The sequence below is a fragment of the Hermetia illucens genome, chromosome 5, assembly GCF_905115235.1.
Source record: "Hermetia illucens chromosome 5, iHerIll2.2.curated.20191125, whole genome shotgun sequence".
NCBI lineage: Eukaryota > Metazoa > Arthropoda > Insecta > Diptera > Stratiomyidae > Hermetia > Hermetia illucens.
Window position 1 is genome coordinate 26760213 of NC_051853.1, and position 21232 is coordinate 26781444.

Consider the following 21232-nt stretch of genomic DNA (forward strand, 5'->3'; position numbering starts at 1 on the left):
CTCTAAAATAAAATAATGAATATAAGGAAGTAGGATCTTCGTGATGGGTGTGTCTTGTATCATCGGACACGGTATTGGAAACATCGCAGTGGCAACGCCTTTGCAACATGAGCCGTATGTCGTTGGCCTTTCCTGGGGTTCATCCGACCAGAAAGTCCATTCAATAATATGTAACCTTCCTTTTTTTGTTTCTTTCCCCATTATAACACCCCTTATCTTTCCCAATTATGCCCCTCAATTGCACAATTCCTATCCTGACCCTCGTTTGGATCCACCATTTAACATTTAAGATACTTAATTTTAATTATTTTTAAAATGACCTAACAACTGGGCGTTTTCCCCTAAACTCAAAAATCTAATTTTTTATGAAAAAAAATTTCAATTTAAATTTGCTAACAATTCCTCATTGCCGTCGAACATTGGTCGGGGAAAATGCAGGTTGACCTCTTTTGCTAGCACCTAAACTAACCCCAGATACGTACACAACGGTTGACCTGAGCTAGAGCGAATATGCATGTATTTCGCAAAGCAAAAATTTGAGCTGGTTTTTGCTTATATTGAAGTTCAAGGCCAAAGTCGGTGTAATCAGAAGTGAACGGGACCGGGACCGGGACCGACTGATTGGATAGGCAGCTGATTAGCTGGGCATGGCATGAGAATTCATTGCCATTGCTACGAGGAGAAATGACGCGGAGCAACAGCTGGCGGAGGAGTTGATTAGGATGTACTAGTTCCCATCGTATTTTTTTATAAGTAATTTTATTTTTTTTTTATAAGTAATTCCCACAGAAATTTTCGATCCCAATTTTTCTGAGAACAATCCATCTGTGGAAGCAACTACAGCCATTACGGGTCGGAAGACAGGAATCCGACCTCGAACAAGGCAAAACCATTAAGTGAGTCAAAAGGGTGAGTTTTTTTCTTGGCTTTCAAGGGAAGAAGTTAGGGTAATTTGAAAGGAGATCGAGAAGTGATCGGGAGAAAACTTTGCACTTTTGAACCGTTTTTCTTGAGTGGCTGAGAGATAACAGTGATCATAATGTGGGTATATGTATATTAAAGAAATAGGGTTCACATGTTCGGGTAATTTGTAAAAGATTTTGCGAAGTATTAAACAAATACAGTGAGTTGCGTGTCCTGTGTTCCTCCAATATAGTGGCCTGAGGATATCAAAGGATGGGGAGAACCTCGAAGCCTGCCTCTCATTAAACATCTGAAGCAAAAGGAACATTGATTAAAGATGTGATTAGTCGTGATTCCTTTCTTTCGATCGCGGCACTCGGGTCTGGAGTGTTGCGGCTCAACGCGCGGGCGAGCCGTTATTTCCTTTTTTGTTTTAAATGTTGGCTCGTATTTTGGCTATTCGATAGGCTCGCGTGAATCCCATTTTCGTTTATTTTTCAGAATCCGGTCCGGTCTCAAGCATCGGAAAGGATTTTTTTTTTTGTAAAATGACACGTGAAGAATCGAAATGCTCGAAGGACTTTTTGATAGCGACTTCTAGCTACACCTCTTCGGTAACGCTATTCTAGTTCCAGCGATGATAGGTATTATAGAGTTTATGCCGTCAAACTCCGGAATCGAGTGCCACAATTGAAAGGATCTTCCGCCCCCGACGAGGCATAGCATTTTCAGTCGATGCTTCTCCTGCCTAAGATGTATGGTGAGGCGCAGCTTTCGAGGTTCCCTCCCTGCATTGGCATCGTCAGCCCTCAAAAGCCGCGCCTTTGAGAGCAACCACTAAGGGTATGCTCCAATAGAATGTCGTGAGTATGATAAGCCAGGGAGGGAAGCTCAAAGGCCACGTCTCATAGCGCATTTGAGGCAGAAGAGACATCGATAGGAGATGCAACCCATCGTGGATCTTCCTTTTCGATCGCGGCATTTGGGTCCGGAGTTTTACGGCTCCACGCGCATGGTCGAGTCGTTATTTTTTTATTTTATTTTTTGTTTTTGTTTCAGGTTTGGCTCTCGTGTTGGTGATTCCGTAGGCTCGCTTGAGTTCACGAGCCCACGAATTGGTTAAAAGGACATGTGGATTTTGGTATAATAAAACGTGCGGGATCGAAGTGCTCTAAGGGCAACCCATATCCCACTTCCTTTGAAGTTCAATACTTGTAGACAAACCTTCATGGTCAATTTCGCCACTTTATTATTTTATTCGGATAGCCCTTCTCTTGGTTGTCTCCGGCCGCTTAGAATGATCTTTTATCCATCGCCAGTCCCACGACGAAGTTAGCTAACGTTCTCTGAGAGCTAACTTTTTGCCAAAGGACGTCAAGTGGACCTCTAACTAGCAATTCTTCAATGGCCACTCCAAATAAAATAATAAAAACACCCGGGCTTCGATTTGCGCCAGTGAAGCTGGTGTTCAGAAAAGAGGAAACCATCCAAAAGCAAGCGATGATCGAGAACATTGTGTACTATGTCCCAAAGGATACCTTCCCACCCATTGTAATCCTAGCAATAAAACAAACTGCACTGAGGAATTAACCTCCCGACATTCTTGGAAGGTTTGATAAGACCAGACTTCAAAACAACAACCTCTATGAACAAAAATGCTCATACTTCCTTCAGGAGTTGCGGAACCAAACAGGAGTTAACTTCAGGGAGGTAGTTCTCTAATATATCTTCCTGGAGTAGCATTCTAAGGAAGGAAGAATAACAGAGAGTGGTTAACGTTATTTTCAGATAATGGCTATGTAATACTCTTACCTTGCAAGCTGATATGCAACAAAGCGAGAAGATTAACAAGTTCATTGTACTCAGACACCAGCTAAAACCCTATTTTAGGGTTGAATTCGGGAAACTAACTCCCATTGAGGCTACAGACGAGGACCTACTTAGCAAAAGTTATCTGGTCACCGGACGTAAAATAACAGAATCAAGATTACTTATGAACACCGCGCTGTCAAACATTACAGGAAAACCACCTCAGAGTGCTTTGTCGCAAATCTAAGGACTTCTTTAGAAAAGTGATCAGCATTCCTTAGATTTTGGATTTAGGGGATTTAGGGTTTGGCCTGAGAAATCGAATACATGCATTAGAGGTTTCTTTTCTACCACGCATACACCGCGACATACTAATCACGTCGAAGAATGAAGAAGAGCGTCTGTTACAGCCAACCTGAAAAGCCAAGACGAGAAATATATATTAGTAATTTCTGAAATGAAAACTTCGCATATTCCCATTAAATTCGAAGCCAGGCGCCCATTGGCACAAAGAGAGTAGGGTCTACGGAATTATACCTAACCAAGTAAATCAGCAAACTCAAGATCGTTTCAGCATGACTAATTTCGATTGGAAATTGAATAAAAACCTAAAACGACGTTCCTTCTATAAATGAATGAAGGTCTTGAGACGAAGTACTTTATAAGCAATTGCTATGACAACAGTAAGTGCTTTTCCTGAAGGCTCAACCATAGCAATCTAGGTGTTTCACAAGATAACTACTGGAAGGTTTTTTCGTTGGTTCGGTTTTGGATTCGAAACGAGCTCCACGATTTGATGAAAAACTACAGAGAATTTTGCGACCACCATAAATCGGCGCCATCGTTCACTGGGCAATAAGCCCACCGATACGAAACAAACTTGCTTTCTTGGGCCTAGTTTTGAACAATAAACTCTTCTTTCCGAATATGGTTATCTGGGAACTATTTATTTGCCCAACAATAGTGAATTGGAACCATAGCAACCATTTCAAACCTCAGGATAGTATGGGGGGTACTGACAATAATCGATCAATGCTAAAGGTGGCTAAAAGCAATCGCGAACCCTTCATAATGAATTTAATGTAGGATGGATTGATTCTTTGAGAGATTCAGGATGAGTAACAGATGGGATCGATGAAGGAAAATACCTGCCATGTGCCACAATACGTAGGAATGGATCAACTCTTCCGCAAGCATGTTTCTTGAGCTTGACCTGTTAGATAGGTTTGCAAATGGAGCGAACAATTAAATTTTTAGCAATTTTTTGTTTCAACAAAAATATTTAACATAATCCGTAAGGAAATTTGTGGAACACCTTCGTGAAGCTTAACCGAAACTGACTGAACTCATCATGAAAAAGCCAAAAGAGCATCATTAGGAATTTGGAAAGAGAACTTTTCTTCTTCTCGACAGTAAGCTGCCAGCTAGACTTAAATCTACTCTCACTGAGACTACACAACGGAACCTGGAAGAACCCGTAAAGCATAAAAGTTACTTATGACGTTTCTGTATCATGCGCTACCGCAGCATCGGCAATGCAGCCTTCTTCTGCCCCCGAACTCAACAACTCCGAGTTCCCCAATTTCGAAAACAGGAAAAGTCAACGTCTTTTACCTTTTTCCAAATATAGAACAGCATGACAGGTTCCTTTTAATTAAGAAATCTATTAAGACAGGAGACTTAAGTCAACACTAAATAACGAAGTCGAGCGTCATTAACGAAGAATCAGAGAATTTTCAGCATTGCAGGCTCCTATGAAGGGAATGGTGTTAGAGCCTTGCAATCAGATGGAATTGGTACGACATCCTGTAATGAAGAAGCGGAATCCATGGAACGGGGCACTCGCGCCCCGCCTATAGACGCATCAGGCATCAGTTTTTTGGTGCTAATGTGTTCCAACTGCAGCGGGTAGCATCACATCCACTGCGATACATAAACGAATCCGGGATATTCCAATTGACGGGGGAATCGAGTACAATGTTTTTCCCTACTGATTAAAACAATGTCGTCCGCTTAACCCTGAACCTATTTTCCGGCATTTGTTAGCTCGTCTAGGAGTTCGTCCACTACCATGTTCCACATAAGTGGTGATAGTGCCACGCCCTGTGTATATCTTTGAATAGTATTCATGACAATAGAATTTTTACCTGTCGATACTTCTATTTGCCTACTTTCTAGAATTTTGCCCATCCAGAAAACCTGGGTGTTTCCCACGCCCTTGTGGATCAGGGCGTCTTGTTTCTCTATGTGGGATATGTTATCGAATACTCCTTCGGTATCCAAAAACGCACACAATGCTATTTCTTTTGCTTCTATGGCATCCCGTAATACATCCATCAGCTGATGCAGAGTAGTTTCGGTTGACCGTTCTGCCCGGTAAGCGTGTTGATACTGCTTTTGGGGATTACGCATTAGAACATTAGTTCTAATATAGTTGTCTACAACCTTCTCCACTGTTTTGAGTACGAACGATGCTAGACAAAGTGGTCTGAAAGATTTAGGTTGAAAAGGATCCGTTTTCATAATAAAAGCCACTCTTGCCTGCCTCTATGCCCTTGGTATATATCTCATGACTACCACCTTTAGAAGAGACTCTAAGATGACTTCTAGGCCTCTCTGGATTAATGCTGGGAAGATGCCATCCACTCTGGTTGACTTCATTGATTTAAAAGTTGCCGCTGCTGAACTTACTCTAGCTTCTTAGCATACCTTTTTGTTAGTTCCCAGTTCTCCTTTCTTCCCCTTTTATTCGTTATTTAGGTGTCAGGCAAAATGTTGTCGCCTGCTGCTGGGGGTGGGACACCCGGGAAATGAGAGAGATTAACTTTATCCTCCTCGTTTTCGGTAAATGTCCCATTCTTCTTCTCCAGACAGACAGAAGGTATTGCCCCGTCTTTGGCTTTAACTTTGCAAAGCCTGGTGGCTACTATAGTTTGCTCGATCGCTTCACGGAATTCCATAAAGCTGCTCCGATTGGCTTCCTTGATTGCGTTGTTATACGCAGTCAGTGCATTTTTGTACCTCGGTCAGACTCCGATTTATTTGAAGAGTTTTTGTACCTCTGTTCTCATTCTGGATAGGTTCCCATTCCACCAGGGTACATCCCTTGATGACTTAACTGTCTTAGCCAGGTAATTGGCCTCATATGCGTTAAGGATAAATTTGTTGAGGTTTCCCATCGCTATTTCTAGTACCACTTTGCTTCTGATATCACCATTTGAAGGTGAGTCATTTATAGCTCAGGTGCGTTGCTTAGGAATTGCCCTCAATGTCGGATCTGATTGTTCTATGATCAGACATAGAGGGCTCATTCAACACTTTTCAATTCCCGGCCAGCCCGTTCATCAGAGTATTTCCTAGAGCTATGTCAAGTGCTGGTCACAATTGTTGGATTGTTGCCTATGTGATATATTTCTAACTTATTATGCTAGGTACTTACCTCCTCGATTGGTGTCGTTGCTTCGGCAGACTTCATGATGGGCGTTGGCATCGCAGCCGAGGAGAAGTGGGACGCCCTCCTCTTACACTAGTTTACCAGTCTAGCGACTAGCTCCAGTGGGATGCAGATGTCGTCTCGTAGTAGGTAGCCCAAAGCTCACAACTACCTCTCGAATGGTCCCCCCGGCTTCTAGTGAGATTTGGATAGTCATAGGGTCCCTGATCAGGAGCCTGAAAGAGATATATATTTTAAATTGCTTCAAGAATAATATAAGATCTTGATTTTTCTTAAATGGAGTCCCAAATTACCTGTATGCTCGTTCCTTTGGAACCGCGAATCTGCGCCCGATACACCCAAGGCTCCTGAGGCCCTATTCCAATGTTCTCCTTGGAACTTGCCCTTGAAATCACCGTAGATGCAGCCTTCGCATAGTGGAGGTTTATGTGGGCTATCTCCATTATGACACCATTATGGTCTTGAGCTCTTCCCAACTGGCGGAGTATCACCCTCCTCCTCCGATGTCGTGCTTTCCTACACGTCGCACTCCAATCTAAGCTCTAGGAGATCTAGCCCTAGGTCGTCTAGCATTTGCTCTTCACTGGGTAGCGAGTCTGCTTCTCTGATTGATCCAGTCCTTTCCTCCTCAATGGCCTCCGATACTCGAGGAACTCGGTAAGTTTTCCACCTGACGTCTCCTCCGAAGTGTCTTTCTACGGCTTTTTTCTGTGCACGTGCACATATGTGTTGTCAAATCTATAATTGATATGGCAACTCCGACGTTTGATTGCCTCCAGGGATCAGTCATCCACCTCGATTGTGAGGTGTCTACCCTTACTCTCCACATTGCTTCTGAAGGTACTCCACAATCGCCTTGTAATCCATCCATTGCATCTTCCTTACGACAAAGTCTTCGATAATTTCTTGTTCCCCAAGAGTGAGTATTTGCTCGGGAAACGTTTTTGGCAGTCCTACCAGTCGAATGTCCTTGATAGCACTAGCATAGCTTATGGCGGGCTTCCTGATTCCTGCCTTCATTCTTCAACTAATTGGGTTTTTCCCCTCTTGGACTCTGATCTGGGTTTTTTTAGGAGTATTCCCCTCATATAGGCTAATGTCCGCTGCTTGCGGCTTCCTTGACTACAATAAAGATGGATTAGATCTGTCCTGAGCCTCCTTAAAAGCCTCTTCTGGTTTCTGGCCTTCCGCCAGATAACGCAGGTACCATTTAGCACCTGCGCTATATATTGATCTCAGACGTGCTTTTGTTTCTCCCGTTTGAGCAGTATACTAATGTTGGCCTTGGATCTACTGCTTGACGTCCCAACTTCTCCCTTCTTGAGTGTAATCACCTGGACCTCAATATTTCGGAGATGTGCCTCCACCTGGTTAACCAGTTTTTGTGCGGTATGGGATGCTGCTTCTTTTGTTGTAGTTACCTCTGTCTTTATACTTTTTCTTATTCGATTTCCACGAGTATGGGGGTTAAAAGATCCGCCGTGAAGACCAGGGAGCAGGAACAGTCAGTTGCCCGCGACTGCAAAATATCCAATGGGCACAGTTCGCATAACACACTGAATTGTGGGTGATGTTTTTTAACTCCCCAGTCGAGATCCACAGCATTTTGTTAACCGTACAGGGTGTGGCCATCTATCACCACTAACCTGGCAAATTATAGGCTTGGCCCCAGGAAAGCCACATATCACCCTAGAAGAGATACATCTCACTGTCAGAGAGGTAAGTTGGCCCTAGGGGGCTATATTCTACGTCAGTCTATCCGATAGTGCACTGCTTGACCCTCTGCTGCTTGCTGTCAGGTTTGACAGCAGAGGTAGTACAAGGTGTTTGTTTCATCGGTGTCGATGCTAAACAGTTGGTCTTCTTAGGGCTAGGTTCAATTTACGTTAATTTAATTGTCACCTCGCACAAGACAATCGTCGTCTATTGGTTCCGGATTCAATCCTATAGGGACTTTTGTTTGTACAGAAGACTCTCGTGCTGTATCCTTATGGAAAACATTTCCTCATTGGTGTTTATTATCGCTGATAATCATTCTGTCGGAGTGGGTCAAACTCGCAGTTTGTAGTCACAACCAACTCTACCGCTGAATTATTTTCGTATTTGGAATCCTATTTTCTCAATAGCCACTTTTACGTCGTCCTTTTTGTCTTTTCGACAAAGTTTATGCTGCATGCATACGATCCATCCATGAGATCCTTTTCTCATCTGCTATTTCCAAAAAGGCCTCGAGTTGGCTAACTCAAAATTAAATTCATTACTTAACATATCTGAAAAAAAAATGAATTCGAATTAAATTCTAAAGAAGAGGAAAGAGTAACGAAACCAAAAGCCAACATTTTACTGGGAGAAATAACAAGGCAAATATTTACTCTTTCCACTAGAAGCTGAGAGGGCTGACTTAGATGTTTTTGATGAATTCTGGGTAATGAATCCTTACCAGTTAAGCAATCAAGAATAGACGAACAAAGTGTTTTTATGTCCCTAGATTGCTTTCCAAAGTGAAATGGTTTTGGGGAGGATGACTAGCTAATTTTAGCATTCCTGAAAGCATCATTACGCTACGTATGATTGATTTGGAAATTTAATTCATCTTCAAGTAACTGAAATATTAAAAATGTCTCACAGCTTCCTTAAGAAAATTCCCAAAATTGAAAGACAACTATTCATCTTCCCTTTCCCAGGCTAAGGAGCAAAGGACTATCCCCCCGACCTGCCATTCAATATTGTTAGAATGCACATTCCTGCCAACAATGTTACCACAACAATCCCCTGCCTAACATAAATCATCACATTAGAAAAGAAAGGACGCACGACCTTTGTAGCACAAACCATCTATGATGGACGGCATAACGGAGAGCCCTTTTCAACCTTATGAACGTGCGCTGCCCATTGTTAGCAATATTCCATCTTTTCAAACGCTTTTGAAAACCAATGCGTCCCCATCCCATCGGCCATCAGGAATCCGGGTAACCAGAGCAATTTCAACAAATACCAGAAAATAAAACTTTTTCACCTTTTGCGGACTTCAGTGGGGGTCGGGGTCGTGCAGTCTTTAAAGATGATCCTCAATGGCTAAGGTATTTTCATTGGAAGGCTGACCATTGCTGTCACTCCTTGTTAGGAAGGACATCCTCATGAAAGTTGGGGCGGAATTTGAGTGTATTCTTTAAGTTTTGTGACAAGGACTGGATTTCCGTGCAGACACGTTCCGGGTTCTAAGTATTGTGTAGAAGGTATTGAAACTTCCAAACTTTCATAATAGTCATGGGAGGGAAGGAAAAAACGTGTTAAGTGCTGTGGACTTTAACATGTGTTGTTTAGATACACAGACACCAATTCAGATGAATGGACAGATGGATATGAAAATTAAGGCAATAAAAATACTAATAATCCCTGACCGCATCTGTGCCGAAACCGCCATAGATCTCCCTAAAAGCAACATATTGGCAGCTTCGGATGATACGACGATCGTCTTAACAGCATCCCTGCTTCCTTTCCTGTCGCGGTGAAAGAATGCTCCTTTCAAACTTACATAGCCACATATGCTCGCCCAGGACATACTCTCCCTGCGTGGATTTATGTTCAAATGATATCAGCAGAGACAGAAATTTGTTTGTATATGTACCGGCAACCATTTTCAAAAAAAAAAAAATAACGGTTACGTGAGGGTTAAGCAGAACATTAGGAGATACGTTGAAGCCTACGTGTGGTGGGGGGATCCATTAGAAACGTATTCAACCAAATATCGAAAAGGAAAATGGAAAAGTACACATATTTCTCCCAGATTGGATGATTTATGAAGTTTGCCGACTTTTTTTTCGGGTTCTGGTTCATCGCTTTCCTGTTAATGTTCATCCTTAAGCTCCTGTACTTGGAGCAGCAGCCGCTCCTTTCTCTTTACGCTTCCAGGATATGAAAGATGAAGCTAGTTTGAGGTATCGAGTTTGGGTGTTTGCGAGGATAACAACACGATTTATATAGTGGAAACAAATCGTCGAGATTATTAGTTCGGCAATGTATGTATGGAGCGAGGATATTGGTGGTAGTTGGATTCCAGTCGGGCTTCCGGTATCGCAATCTGAATCTCAGATTGATTGACGATTTGGACCTGATTATTGAAATATATGTTGCGGATTGAAAGGAAAGTTCACAAATCGTTTCATTTGATTTGGTACGTATTGTATGGGTTTGATTCATTGGACACGATACAAATAGGACTTTAGTCGAATCTAATGATAAATTATGATGCCTGAGTTTCAGATTTATTACTGCCAGGGATTGTGGTAATGAGATTGGATGCTCCTAATGGGGCTATTCAAAAGCGATGAGTGAAAAAAGAATATTCAAATGGCTCGCTCATAGACACTGATTGTAATTTATGTTCCAGTCCTCGATTAAGAACACTTCGTGAGTTGTTCGATAGTGTGTGCTGCAACAGTCACTACATGCTGGCACAAACTAATAAATTTTAAGCTACCCCATCTTTTTTCGGGAACAACTGGAAAGAACAATTTCCTTTATCAAGGAGGAACTTAGTCACCTCTTCTCTATGATGGTATCATCAAAGCTCTCCTGAAGATTGCAGTTGAATAAATTTTAAACATGAAAGGTAGTCCTTGGTTAGAGGGTGAATCTACGAAAGCATCTAGCATCAGGGGGGCGAATTTCAAAGCATCAGCCTTTTAAGCGTTTGTGCACAAACAGAGGTGACTGTGGAGTTGGAGATGGATATCTTCTACAGGCTTAAGACTTAGTGATTTTATGTAAGTACCCTCGGTGTCTGGTTAGACACAGTCTACCGCACCGCTCACCCCAGCGCCCAGCGAAAGACGCAACGAGGGATGAAATACCCGACGAGACGACATCGGGATGCGCAGATGGAAAGGAGGACTCGTAAAGTGATGCGACATCTGCAACGGAGACGGAAACCCAGACAGTACCACGCAATGCTATAATTGTGGAAGGAGGCACATTGAAAACTGTCGGACGTAACCAAATGGTTTCGAATATAAGGCAAGTGGGAGGGACGTCCACTACTCTGGCGCAAGCTGAAGAGGAAAGAATTACCAAGAAATGCACGGCAGTTCTGAAGCGCATGCGATCTGCGACGTTCATCCAGAAAAACCTCAGCAAAGAGGTGAAAATGGGCAAATGGAGCTGGAGGAGCTCTTGCAAAGAATTTCATATTATAGGCGGACATGAAGACTAAAAGAAAATTAGCGGGAAGCAGAAAGAAACGCACCTCCCGATGAGAACACTATGAGGTCCAAACGGATCATAGATAGCCCATTGCAGAGCGAACTGGAAAAAAACAAAAGGAGGAAGGGACAATTGACCAAGACTTCACTCAGATACTCTCCAGGGCTCAAAAGAAGAAAGCGATGAGGGACAAGACACAATAACACGCCGCGTCATCAGAAAAACCTCGGATTAAAATTAAGGTGGACACGAAGGACGGAGCATGAAAAGAAAAGGTGGAGAGATGAAGGAGGACTAGACCGCCAGGTCTACTTATTAAGCCGACGGAAGGCAAGACTTTTGCGGAAGTCTTCAGTGAAATCCTTTACAAGATCAAACCCGAAGATAGCAGAGCAGAAGTATTTTCCATTCATAAAACGAAGGGTGAGGAAGTCCTTGTCGAAATAGGCGCGAGGACAGGACATAAAGTTACGTTCTGCGAAGCAGCCAAGGGGCTTTTGGGAGAGAAAGCTTTGGTTTCTAACCAGGAACCCCCCTGTTCTCTGAAAATTTGAGATCTTGACAAGAGCGAGGTAGATGAGGCCATCAAACGCGAATGTCCGGTAGTAACCAGTGTCCGGATTAGTATCACCTCTACGAACTCGTGAGGACAAAAATTCGCTGTGGTGGAAGTTGGTGAGCAATAGGCGAAGAAGCTTCTAAGCAGCGGGAAAATCAGAATTGGTTGGGAAGTGTTTAGGATATGAATCCGGGCCACCTCAACCAAATGCTACACATGCTTGGATTATGGGCACACATCTGCAACCTGTCGGGAACCTGAAAGAAGGGCAACATGCTGTAAATACGGCCAATCAGGCTATAAAGCGAACACCTGAACTGAAAAGGAAAGAAACGTACAATGCACGGACCGTGGCGCGTCTGATGAGAACGTTGCCCACACTGCGGGCTTGGGGCGGTGTGCAGTCCTCAGAGCAGAATTGGAAAGAGCTAAGACGTGATTTGCGATTCGCATCCTACAAATCAATATGCATTGGAGAGCAACCGATCACGAGTTGATTTAGTACTCATCAGTGAGCAGTATCGAAACAAGGTTCCAGTTTCATGGCACCCTAACATATCAGGTACTACTGCCATATGGACTCGGAACGGCACCCTCTGTAGGGTTTTTATTCAAGGCCAAGGGGACTTTCGTGAGGCTTTGTCTGGATTTGGTGTTCAGAGATAACAGTTTTCAGTGCCTATCTTACACCAAATGAGACGATGGCGGACTCTCGATGCAGGCTTGATGCTCTGGAGAACACTATTTTAGGCACAGATGAGCAGATCCTGGTCGGAAGCGATTTCAATGCCTGGGCGCTTGAATAGGACATGCCTCACACAGAACGAATTTTGCAAAGCGCGACGAGAACAGGACTGGTCCTAACGTTCGGCGCCCAGGCTGCGAGGAAAGCATTCCAGACGTAACTTCCGCGTCGGAATCACTGGTGTCGCTGGTGGACCGGTGGCGAGCTCTGGAAAACTTCTCGGCAAGCGACCATCTATACGTTGCCTTCGAGGTGGTGGACACAAACTCTCGGTGTGCGCCACCCCGGTGTTCTTTCTATACGGGGAACGTTGCGAAAGTGAACACCGGGAGGTTTATCGAAACTTTTGGAACAGGTGGGGACGTGCTGGAGGGTACTACTGGGGCGGTGGCGCTGGTACCGACACTGTCGAAAATTTAGCTATGAACCTGATATCGATGACCTACAGAACCTCCATGCCCAAGACGACGTTGATTCGTGGCAAGCCTTCTATGTACTGGTGGATGGTGGAAATTGCAGAGCTCCGGAAGGAGTCCCACAGGCTCTACCGCTGTACACAACGTTTAAGTACAAATCAGCCGAACGGAGACCCCGCAGCGCAATAAATAAGAGCAAAACTCACAGTTGGCATAATCTGGTCGCCGAAGTGACTCGGTTACAAACTAATAACCTGAAAAATCGGCACTTTGCGGAAACCCTATTCACTTAAGGCCGAGCAGATGGACCACACTATACGGGCACTATTACCAGCGCACTCTGCACAGAATCATGACGTCGGCGCGCAGATCGCGGAAGACTGTCCGCTTTTCTTTATAAATCTGTTGGAACAGGCAATCCTCTCTATCAAAAACAGGAAGGCGCCAGGACCCGACGGTATTCCAGCAGAGGTATATAAACTGGTACCCCAACACCGCCAGACCTACTGCTCGGCGCATTCAACGCTTGCCTGAGAGAGGGCGTTTTCCCTGCTCGTTGGAAGGTGGTGGGGTTTGCGCTGTTTAGCAAAGGAGATTTATCTGCACAGCAGTTCGGTTTTAGAGCAGAGAGTTCCACAATTGATGCTATCATGAAAGTCGTGAATGCTTAGATTTCCGACTATGGGACCCCTGTCTCATATCGTTCGACGAGTCGATAATCGAGTCAAAACCAGCATTAAAGTACCTTGGGCAGACTCTTGATTCGAAAATGATTCTTTTTGATAAAACCAAAAACAGCAGCGAACAGGGCTGCTGCTGGAGTTTCGGCTTAAGCAGGCTAATGGCAAAGGGCAAGTGGCAAAAGGGGTCCTCCGTCTAGCAGGGGACGTCTCCTTATGAGTTCAACGCATCCTGCTCTATGGCGCACGAGTATGGTCTGACGCTCTTGGCAAGGAAGTATATCATAAATGTCTCGCGCAAGTACAAAGACGGAGAGCTTTGCGGGTGGCGTCTGCATACCGCACTGTCTCTAAACCGGCCATGATGGTGATCGCGGGAGTGATCCGCGTTTCCCTTCTTGCTACGGAGCGTCAAGCCATATACAAGTGCAAGGGAGAAGAGCCAAGGAGGTAGTTATTCGTGAAAAACGGCAACGCGCCCTAAACGAATGGCAGCTCTCTTGCAAAATGAAACTTGCGGCAGATGGACTGCGCGACTCATAGGCAACTTAAGTCCGTGGCTGAATCGGAAGCATAGTGATAATAACTATTTCCTTACCTAGTTCTTAAATGAATATGGAGGTTTTCAATCTTAACTGCATAAGACTGGAAAGTTATGATCTCTGGATTGTGTGATGGAGTTGTGGATGATCAGTTGCGCCACCTATTCATCGAATTTAAAGCCGCCCATAATAGCATAGCCAGGGTAAAACTGCAGACGGCCATGAAAAAATTCGGTATCCCCATGAAATTGAAAAGACTGACTAGGCTGACCATGACTAATCTGCGATGCCAGATAAAAGCAGCAGGATCACTCTCAAGACTACTCGACATCAACAACGGTCTACGACAAGGGGATGCCGTATCATGCGACCTCCACCGAAAACCAACCAACCAACAATATCAAACCGGACTGGTCACACGAGAAGAATAAAGATAAGAGACTACAACTTTGAGACCATTGATAATTTCTCCTATCTAGGGTCGAAAATAACAACCGATACCAGCTACGACAATGAAATCCGCGCACGGTTGTTGTCAGCCAACAGAGCCTATTTCAGCTTACAAAAACTGTTCCACTCGAAACGTCTCACCATAGGGTCAAAGCTCTTACTGTACAAGACAATGATCTTGCCAGTCCTCATGTATTCTTCGGAGACTTGGGTTCTTAGCAAGAAGAATTGCGAACTCTTGGCCGCGTTCGAGAGAATAATCCTCCGATGAATTTTTGGCCCCCTACATGAGGATGGACGATTCCGTAGCATACATAACGACGAAATCTATAAGCTATACCATGACCGTCCGGTTATGGATAAAATCCGGCTCAATAGGTTACGGTGGGTGGGTCACTTAATCCGTATGGATAAGGATGATCCAGCCCGGAAAGTCTATAAGGGCAATATCTATGGTAGAAAAAGAAGACGAGGCAGACCCTGCCTAAGATGGAACGATGGCGTAGGTCAGGACGCCAGAGAGCTTTTAGGGATATCGAATTGGTGGACCTCGGCGCCAAACCGGGATGTCTGGAGTTCCTTATTAAGGCAGGCCTAGCCCGGATACCGGTTGTTGCGCCGTTGATGATGATGATTATGAGTTCTCCCCAGACACCAGTGTCGAAGATATGATGAGGAGTGTTGACAGGTGGAGCCATGTTGCCCATTACGTTTGGGTTCTTCTCGTTGCTAAGAAGATAGAGCTGGACCGGTGGAGGAGCCGGATGGCAGGGGGTTCCTTGGACTAATAGTTCCCTTCTTCCTCTCCCCTCCCGTTGGTGAAAGGAACTTCCTGATTTGAACACTCCGCAAGGCGGGAAAGTTCATGGACTATCCCGAAGTAATGCGACAAACGGTTCTAGGCTAGTTCTCTGACGATTGGAAGGTGTTTAGTTGGTAGTCCGACGACGTACCGATCTGGGACTCCAACACTCTGTGCGTAAATGCATTCACCTACCCTACTCCCAAGAAAAAACCTCACAGTCCTCTTCTGACACAGCTTGATTTGGAGACCGCAATCAGAACTCTGTTGTAACGGGCGCAGCGGTACCGGTTTGTACTGAGTGTAGTCTCTGCATTCATACCAGTATCTGCGAGGCCTCATCAAAGCCTCTACTGCAACTAAGGTGTAAGGTGGCCGACTGTTACAGGGCGACTTTACGCTTGAGCTCACAAGGAGCTCCGACCACGGTGTGGGTACAACACCGGTTACCTTGAAACTCTCACAAGGCGGCAAATCCAAATAACCACCCCAAGAGCTCATTACCCATAGATTTTCCGGAGCCTCATCTCGGTTCCCATGGTACCAGATAACCTCTGGTGAAGCTTCATGATCCAAGTTACCTTAGATGACTCCCATGCAGACTCAGGTCTGACCACCCTAACTGGGCCTTTGAACATTCTCCTATTGCATCACCACCAATGCCAAAACATTTTTTCCCAATGCCACCACGTGGAGTTTCTCCTTAGCCATTTGGTGTTGATTCAACCTGCTCCGTCTACCTTCTCATCACCTCTAACCACCTAGTCTACGAAATAGCCAAATGAATCACCGAAATATAAGATCTACAAAAAAACAAAGGTAACTCCAGATGAAACCACTATATATCAAACTGACTTAATTAAACGCCGGCACCTGTGATTCTTAATGAATGTAAAAATATATATTGGAAAAATACACACTCAGCCCATCACAGCTTTTCATTAAGAAAGAACTCTCAGCGATCACCACGTCGAGGGTGATATAAGGTTTGGTATTAGAGCTGTTGTTGTTAGTTCATTAGGTGTTTCCGAGGTTTTATGCTTCATGGTGGGTACAAATCCACGTTTCACCTTGGTGCCAATACTACCTTCCTAAGGCAGGTCCACTGTAAACCAAATTGACTACTTGCTAATCAAACGATGACACCTGTCAGCCTTGATGGACCACATAATATGTAAGGAGGACAATGCAGACGCAGGTCACCAGCTAGTTGTCATTATGCTCCAGACTTGAGTAATAAGAACACAAATTTGCTATAAAAGTCAACGCTAAGTTGCCTCCCAATGAAGTCTTGCGTAACAATCAAAACGCAGCAATCAGGTGCCTTAAGTTGAATGTGCTTGCCGATTCGCTTCTACGATTCGATAGTTAACCCGGTCATAAGTCACTACGTTCCTACTGCCAATCGTAACATCGTCGGTCTGATTAGTAGTCACCTATCAATTAAATCCAACCGACCTTGTGGCAGACATTCAGGCTTTAACGAGTCTTCACTTGGTTCACAGAGGAAAAATACTTCTATTCTATTCTATTCTATTCAGAAGCCTTTCATTTTAGATAAGAATACGCTATATGGAACAGGATCCCAGATTACGAAGGCTTACTTTGCTCCTTAAAATAGCGTAACCTTAAGGAAAAAATATCTTAATTGGCGCTTTTGTATGGCACCACGGACATCCCTAGGTTTACCAAGACTGTTTTGCGGTGGTATTCCCCGCAGTGGCGCAAACCTCATGGTCGAAACTTCGTCTGGGGCGGGAAATACGAGTATTCCTTTATTACTCATATTTCATAACAGAGGACCCTGTAGCTTTGTGAGACTCACGCTATGACAACGTACTCTGAACTTTTCATTCATCCTGAACAAGAGAGTGTACTTCGAGCAACGGATGTTTCCGTATGTTTCGATAATAGTTCGTGTCACTGCTTTCAATGTGCTTCACTACTGCCTTCCCAAAGAGGTTGTATAATACATTGTTCGAAATTTTATGGTGGAGAAAAGTTCTTGCGGAACTTTGAGCGTCGACGATAATTGCGGCAGAAAAATTGTGCGCTTAAGGTCTGGCGCCGTGCATTAATGCATGCCAGCATGGCAAGTACATAGCTGCGGGCATGTGGCATTGGACAGCTGATGGGGATGGGGGATGGGGAAACATACACAAAATACCATTTTAGCTTATTTAAAACCTCTTCATGTTCGTCTGATATGGATCACATTATCGCCCAAGTTCGTTAATTCTTGATCAATTTTCACGTTTGGAAGGATCCCAGCGTAAAACATATTTGGAAATAATTATTGTTTTCTGAAGAATCACCTTTTGATGCGTGCTACAATGAATTTCTCGGGATTGCGAATTTTTGATTTTACCTCTTTCGCCGGTAGTGAGGGTATTAAAAACGTTCCCCACTATTTCTGCCGATTTAGTCACTGAAGAAAAACCCCTTTTGCTATGACCCCAAAAGTCTAAGATGTCGTCCCTACTTCCGACCTACTTTATTTCGAGAGGCTTATCACCTAAGATTACTTGGTGATTTTACCACTTCACACTTTAGGGCTCTCTCCTCCAATGCCCTAAGATAGGACGATGACCCCTATTAAAGCCTGCATATTTGGGTGAAATTGCGCCTCTTTGGATAGATGCACTTATGCGTTTTTTCACTGAAAGAAATGCTGTTTTCGGTGGGTGTTTTCTGTATTCACTTCTTGCACCAATAACCTTGTTGTTCTTTGTCGAGTTCCGCGACGAATCTCGACTATCGGGGTACACAGTTGTCGCCGTTGGCGACCTCTGAAGCTTCGAACTCTTACGAAAAGGATCCAATTTCCATTTCCATTTCCACTCCCTTATTATTTGTGTCCGAATAGCTCAGTGGTTAGAGCACTAGGCTGTCATACGGAAGGTCGCGGTTCAAATCTCACTGGTGGCAGTGGAATTTGTATCGTGATTTGACGTCGGATACCAGTCGAACCAGCTGTGAATGAGTACCGGAGTCAAGTCAGTGTAATAATTTAGGGCGAGCGCAATGCTGACCACATTACCTCTTACAGTCTACTGTAGTGTACCGTTACGGTCTTGAATGAAGTGCTCTAACACACTTCAAGGCCCTGATCCAATATAGATTGTTGCGCCAACGATTATTATTTCCGAGTTATCACAATCTCGGCAGATGCCGGATTTTACCTAATGCTAGCACTAAGTGCCAAGCATTTAGGCTCGGACGATCCTACCTACTTAAAAACTAAAAGGGGCACTGGTGGTGGTGGCCGGTGGTAGGTCAGTGGGAGAATCCGTCGAGTACTCTCCGCAACATCGAGCACGTATGCAGAATGGTGTACTTCTGCATGGTTTGAACCAGACTGTGCGAAAGTCCCAGGACATCAAGGGAAGCCGTCAGGGATTTAGGTACAATACCTGTAGCTGACAATATTATGGGAACTACAACCACCCGCTCGAGACGCCAAATTTCTTTGATTTCCCGAGCCAATGGCTCATAGTTCACCTTCTTCTCCACGTATTTCCGTTCAATGTTGCTATTATGGGGGATAGCAACATCAATAATATACGCGGAGCGACCCGTCTTGTCAACTAACAGTACGTCAGGCTTGTTGTGTGCGGTATGGCGATCAGTCACAACTTGCCGGTCCCAATACATGCTGTAAGCAGAACTATCAAGTACTGCTTGCGGCTCATATCGGTAAACCGGACATGTTCCCGTGATCAGCCCATGCTTATATGCAAGGTCTTGATGGATAACCTTACATACAGCATTATGCCTGGTGATGTATTGCACCGGTGCCATAACAGTACAGCCAGAAATGAGATGGTCCAACGTCTCTAACGCCGAACCACACATTCTGCACTGGTCGTTCTCCACCCGTTCTTTCATGATGAGCTTTTTATAAGCTCGGGTGGCGACCACGCCATCCTGAATGGCACACATAAACCCCTCCGTCTCAGCAAAGAGCTTCCCAGCACACAGCCATCTGTTCGACAGATGCAAATCGGCAAATGGCTGCCAAAGACAATTCACGTGTTTACCGTGCATTGCCTTCGACTTCCATTCATCGATCCGCTCTTGGTCCGACTTCACCCCACTCAGAGGATTGAAGGATCGATCCTTCAAGTTAAGTGGAGTCAGTCCACAGTCTGCCTTACAGACAGCCGCATGCAAGGGACTCGCCTGCTCTTTGCTGTAAAAATAAGCGCGCAGCGAGTCGACTTGGCGATGATGTTGTGCCGCCACGTCAACCACGCCTCTACCTCCGATGTCACGAGGCAGGTTCATCCGCTCCACGGCAGACTTTGGGTGATGCATTCGGAATTTGGACATAGTTGTCCGTATCCGCCGCTGGACGTTTTCCAGATCGGTCTTCGTCCACGGCAATATTCCGAATGCATAAGCCAGTGAAAGGATGGCGAATACATTCAACGTGCTTATTTTATTCTTCCCCGAGAGATGCGATTTCAGCACAAGCTTTACACGTCGCAGGAATTCGGACAGCAGAGCTTCTTTCAGATCACCAACTCGAGCATGGGTTCCTTGCAGAATTCCTAGGTACTTATAGAAGTCTGTCTCGGTCATAGCTTCGATGTGGAGGTCACCAATGCTATGTCCGGCATGCGGCTCGTGATGACCTTTGCGGATGGCTTGGATTCGACATTTGTCTAATCCAAACTCCATCCGAATATCACGCCTGAACATGTCTATTATTCGCAACAGACTTCTAAGATGGTCATCAGTACCAGCATACAGCTTGATGTCATCTAAGTACATCAAGTGTGTCAGTTCGCACTTAGCACGTAGGCCATACTTTATTGCAAAACCATGCCCTCTAGCATCATTCAGTAGCCATGAAAGGGGGTTCAGTGCCATACAAAACCAAAGGGGACTCAATGAATCCCCCTGGAAGATGCCCCGCCGTATACGGATGGGCTCTGAGGTATTAGCACCCTCAGATGTACTCACTGATAAAGTGGTATGCCACCCTTCCATGACTGTCGCCAAAAACTTTATTAGTTTCGGATCAATGCGATACAGATGTAGGATATCGATTAGCCAGGTATGCGGAACGCTGTCGAAAGCCTTGGCATAATCGATATACCAACTGAAGAGGTTTCTCTGGCCTCTAGTTGCTTGTCCTACAACTACCGAGTCGATGTTGAGTTGCTCTTTGCAACCCCTTGACCCAACTCGGCAGCCCTTCTGCTCCTCGGACAGAATGTTGTTGGTCTCGAGGTGCGCATTGATCCTTCCACTAATAATGGACGTGATGAATTTGTAGAGGGTTGGTAAGCAAGTGGTCGGTCTTGTGTCTGCGGGGTCCTGCACCGTGTCCTTCTTAGGGATAAGGTAGGTAATCCCCGCAGTGAGGAAAGGTGGAAATTCCTCCGGCCGACTCATGACCTCATTTATACTGCGTGCAAACCGACTGTGTACGCTGGTAAATTTCTTATACCAGAAATTCTGCACCCGATCCAGACCTGGGCCCCTCCAGCTCTTCGAGCTGTTTATGGCTCGTCGAACTCCTCTTCGGTAACATCCGCGAAATTCATGCCAGGTGTATTGGCATGGCGGGTGCCTTCGGCGGTGATCCACTCAGCATGCTGGGAAGGTAACCCCCAAAGTCCACCCCAATACTCTTTCGCTTCCGTCACCGAGAACTGTATT

General features: G+C 44.8%; 2 protein-coding genes across 2 annotated transcripts in view; one reads left to right on the forward strand and one right to left on the reverse strand.

Moving 5' to 3' along the window:
* Positions 1-6187, reverse strand: part of LOC119656993 — a 176898-nt gene extending 170711 nt beyond the window's left edge. The window contains exons 1-2 of the mRNA XM_038063728.1: positions 6152-6187; positions 3861-3925 (exon numbers count right to left, since the gene is read on the reverse strand). Of these exons, the coding sequence (XP_037919656.1) occupies positions 3861-3925; positions 6152-6187 (101 nt within the window). The remainder of the gene's footprint in view (positions 1-3860; positions 3926-6151) is intronic.
* LOC119658228 (protein artichoke) overlaps positions 1-21232 on the forward strand; it is a 517332-nt gene that overhangs the window by 326837 nt on the left and 169263 nt on the right. The gene's annotated exons all lie outside the window — the stretch shown is intronic.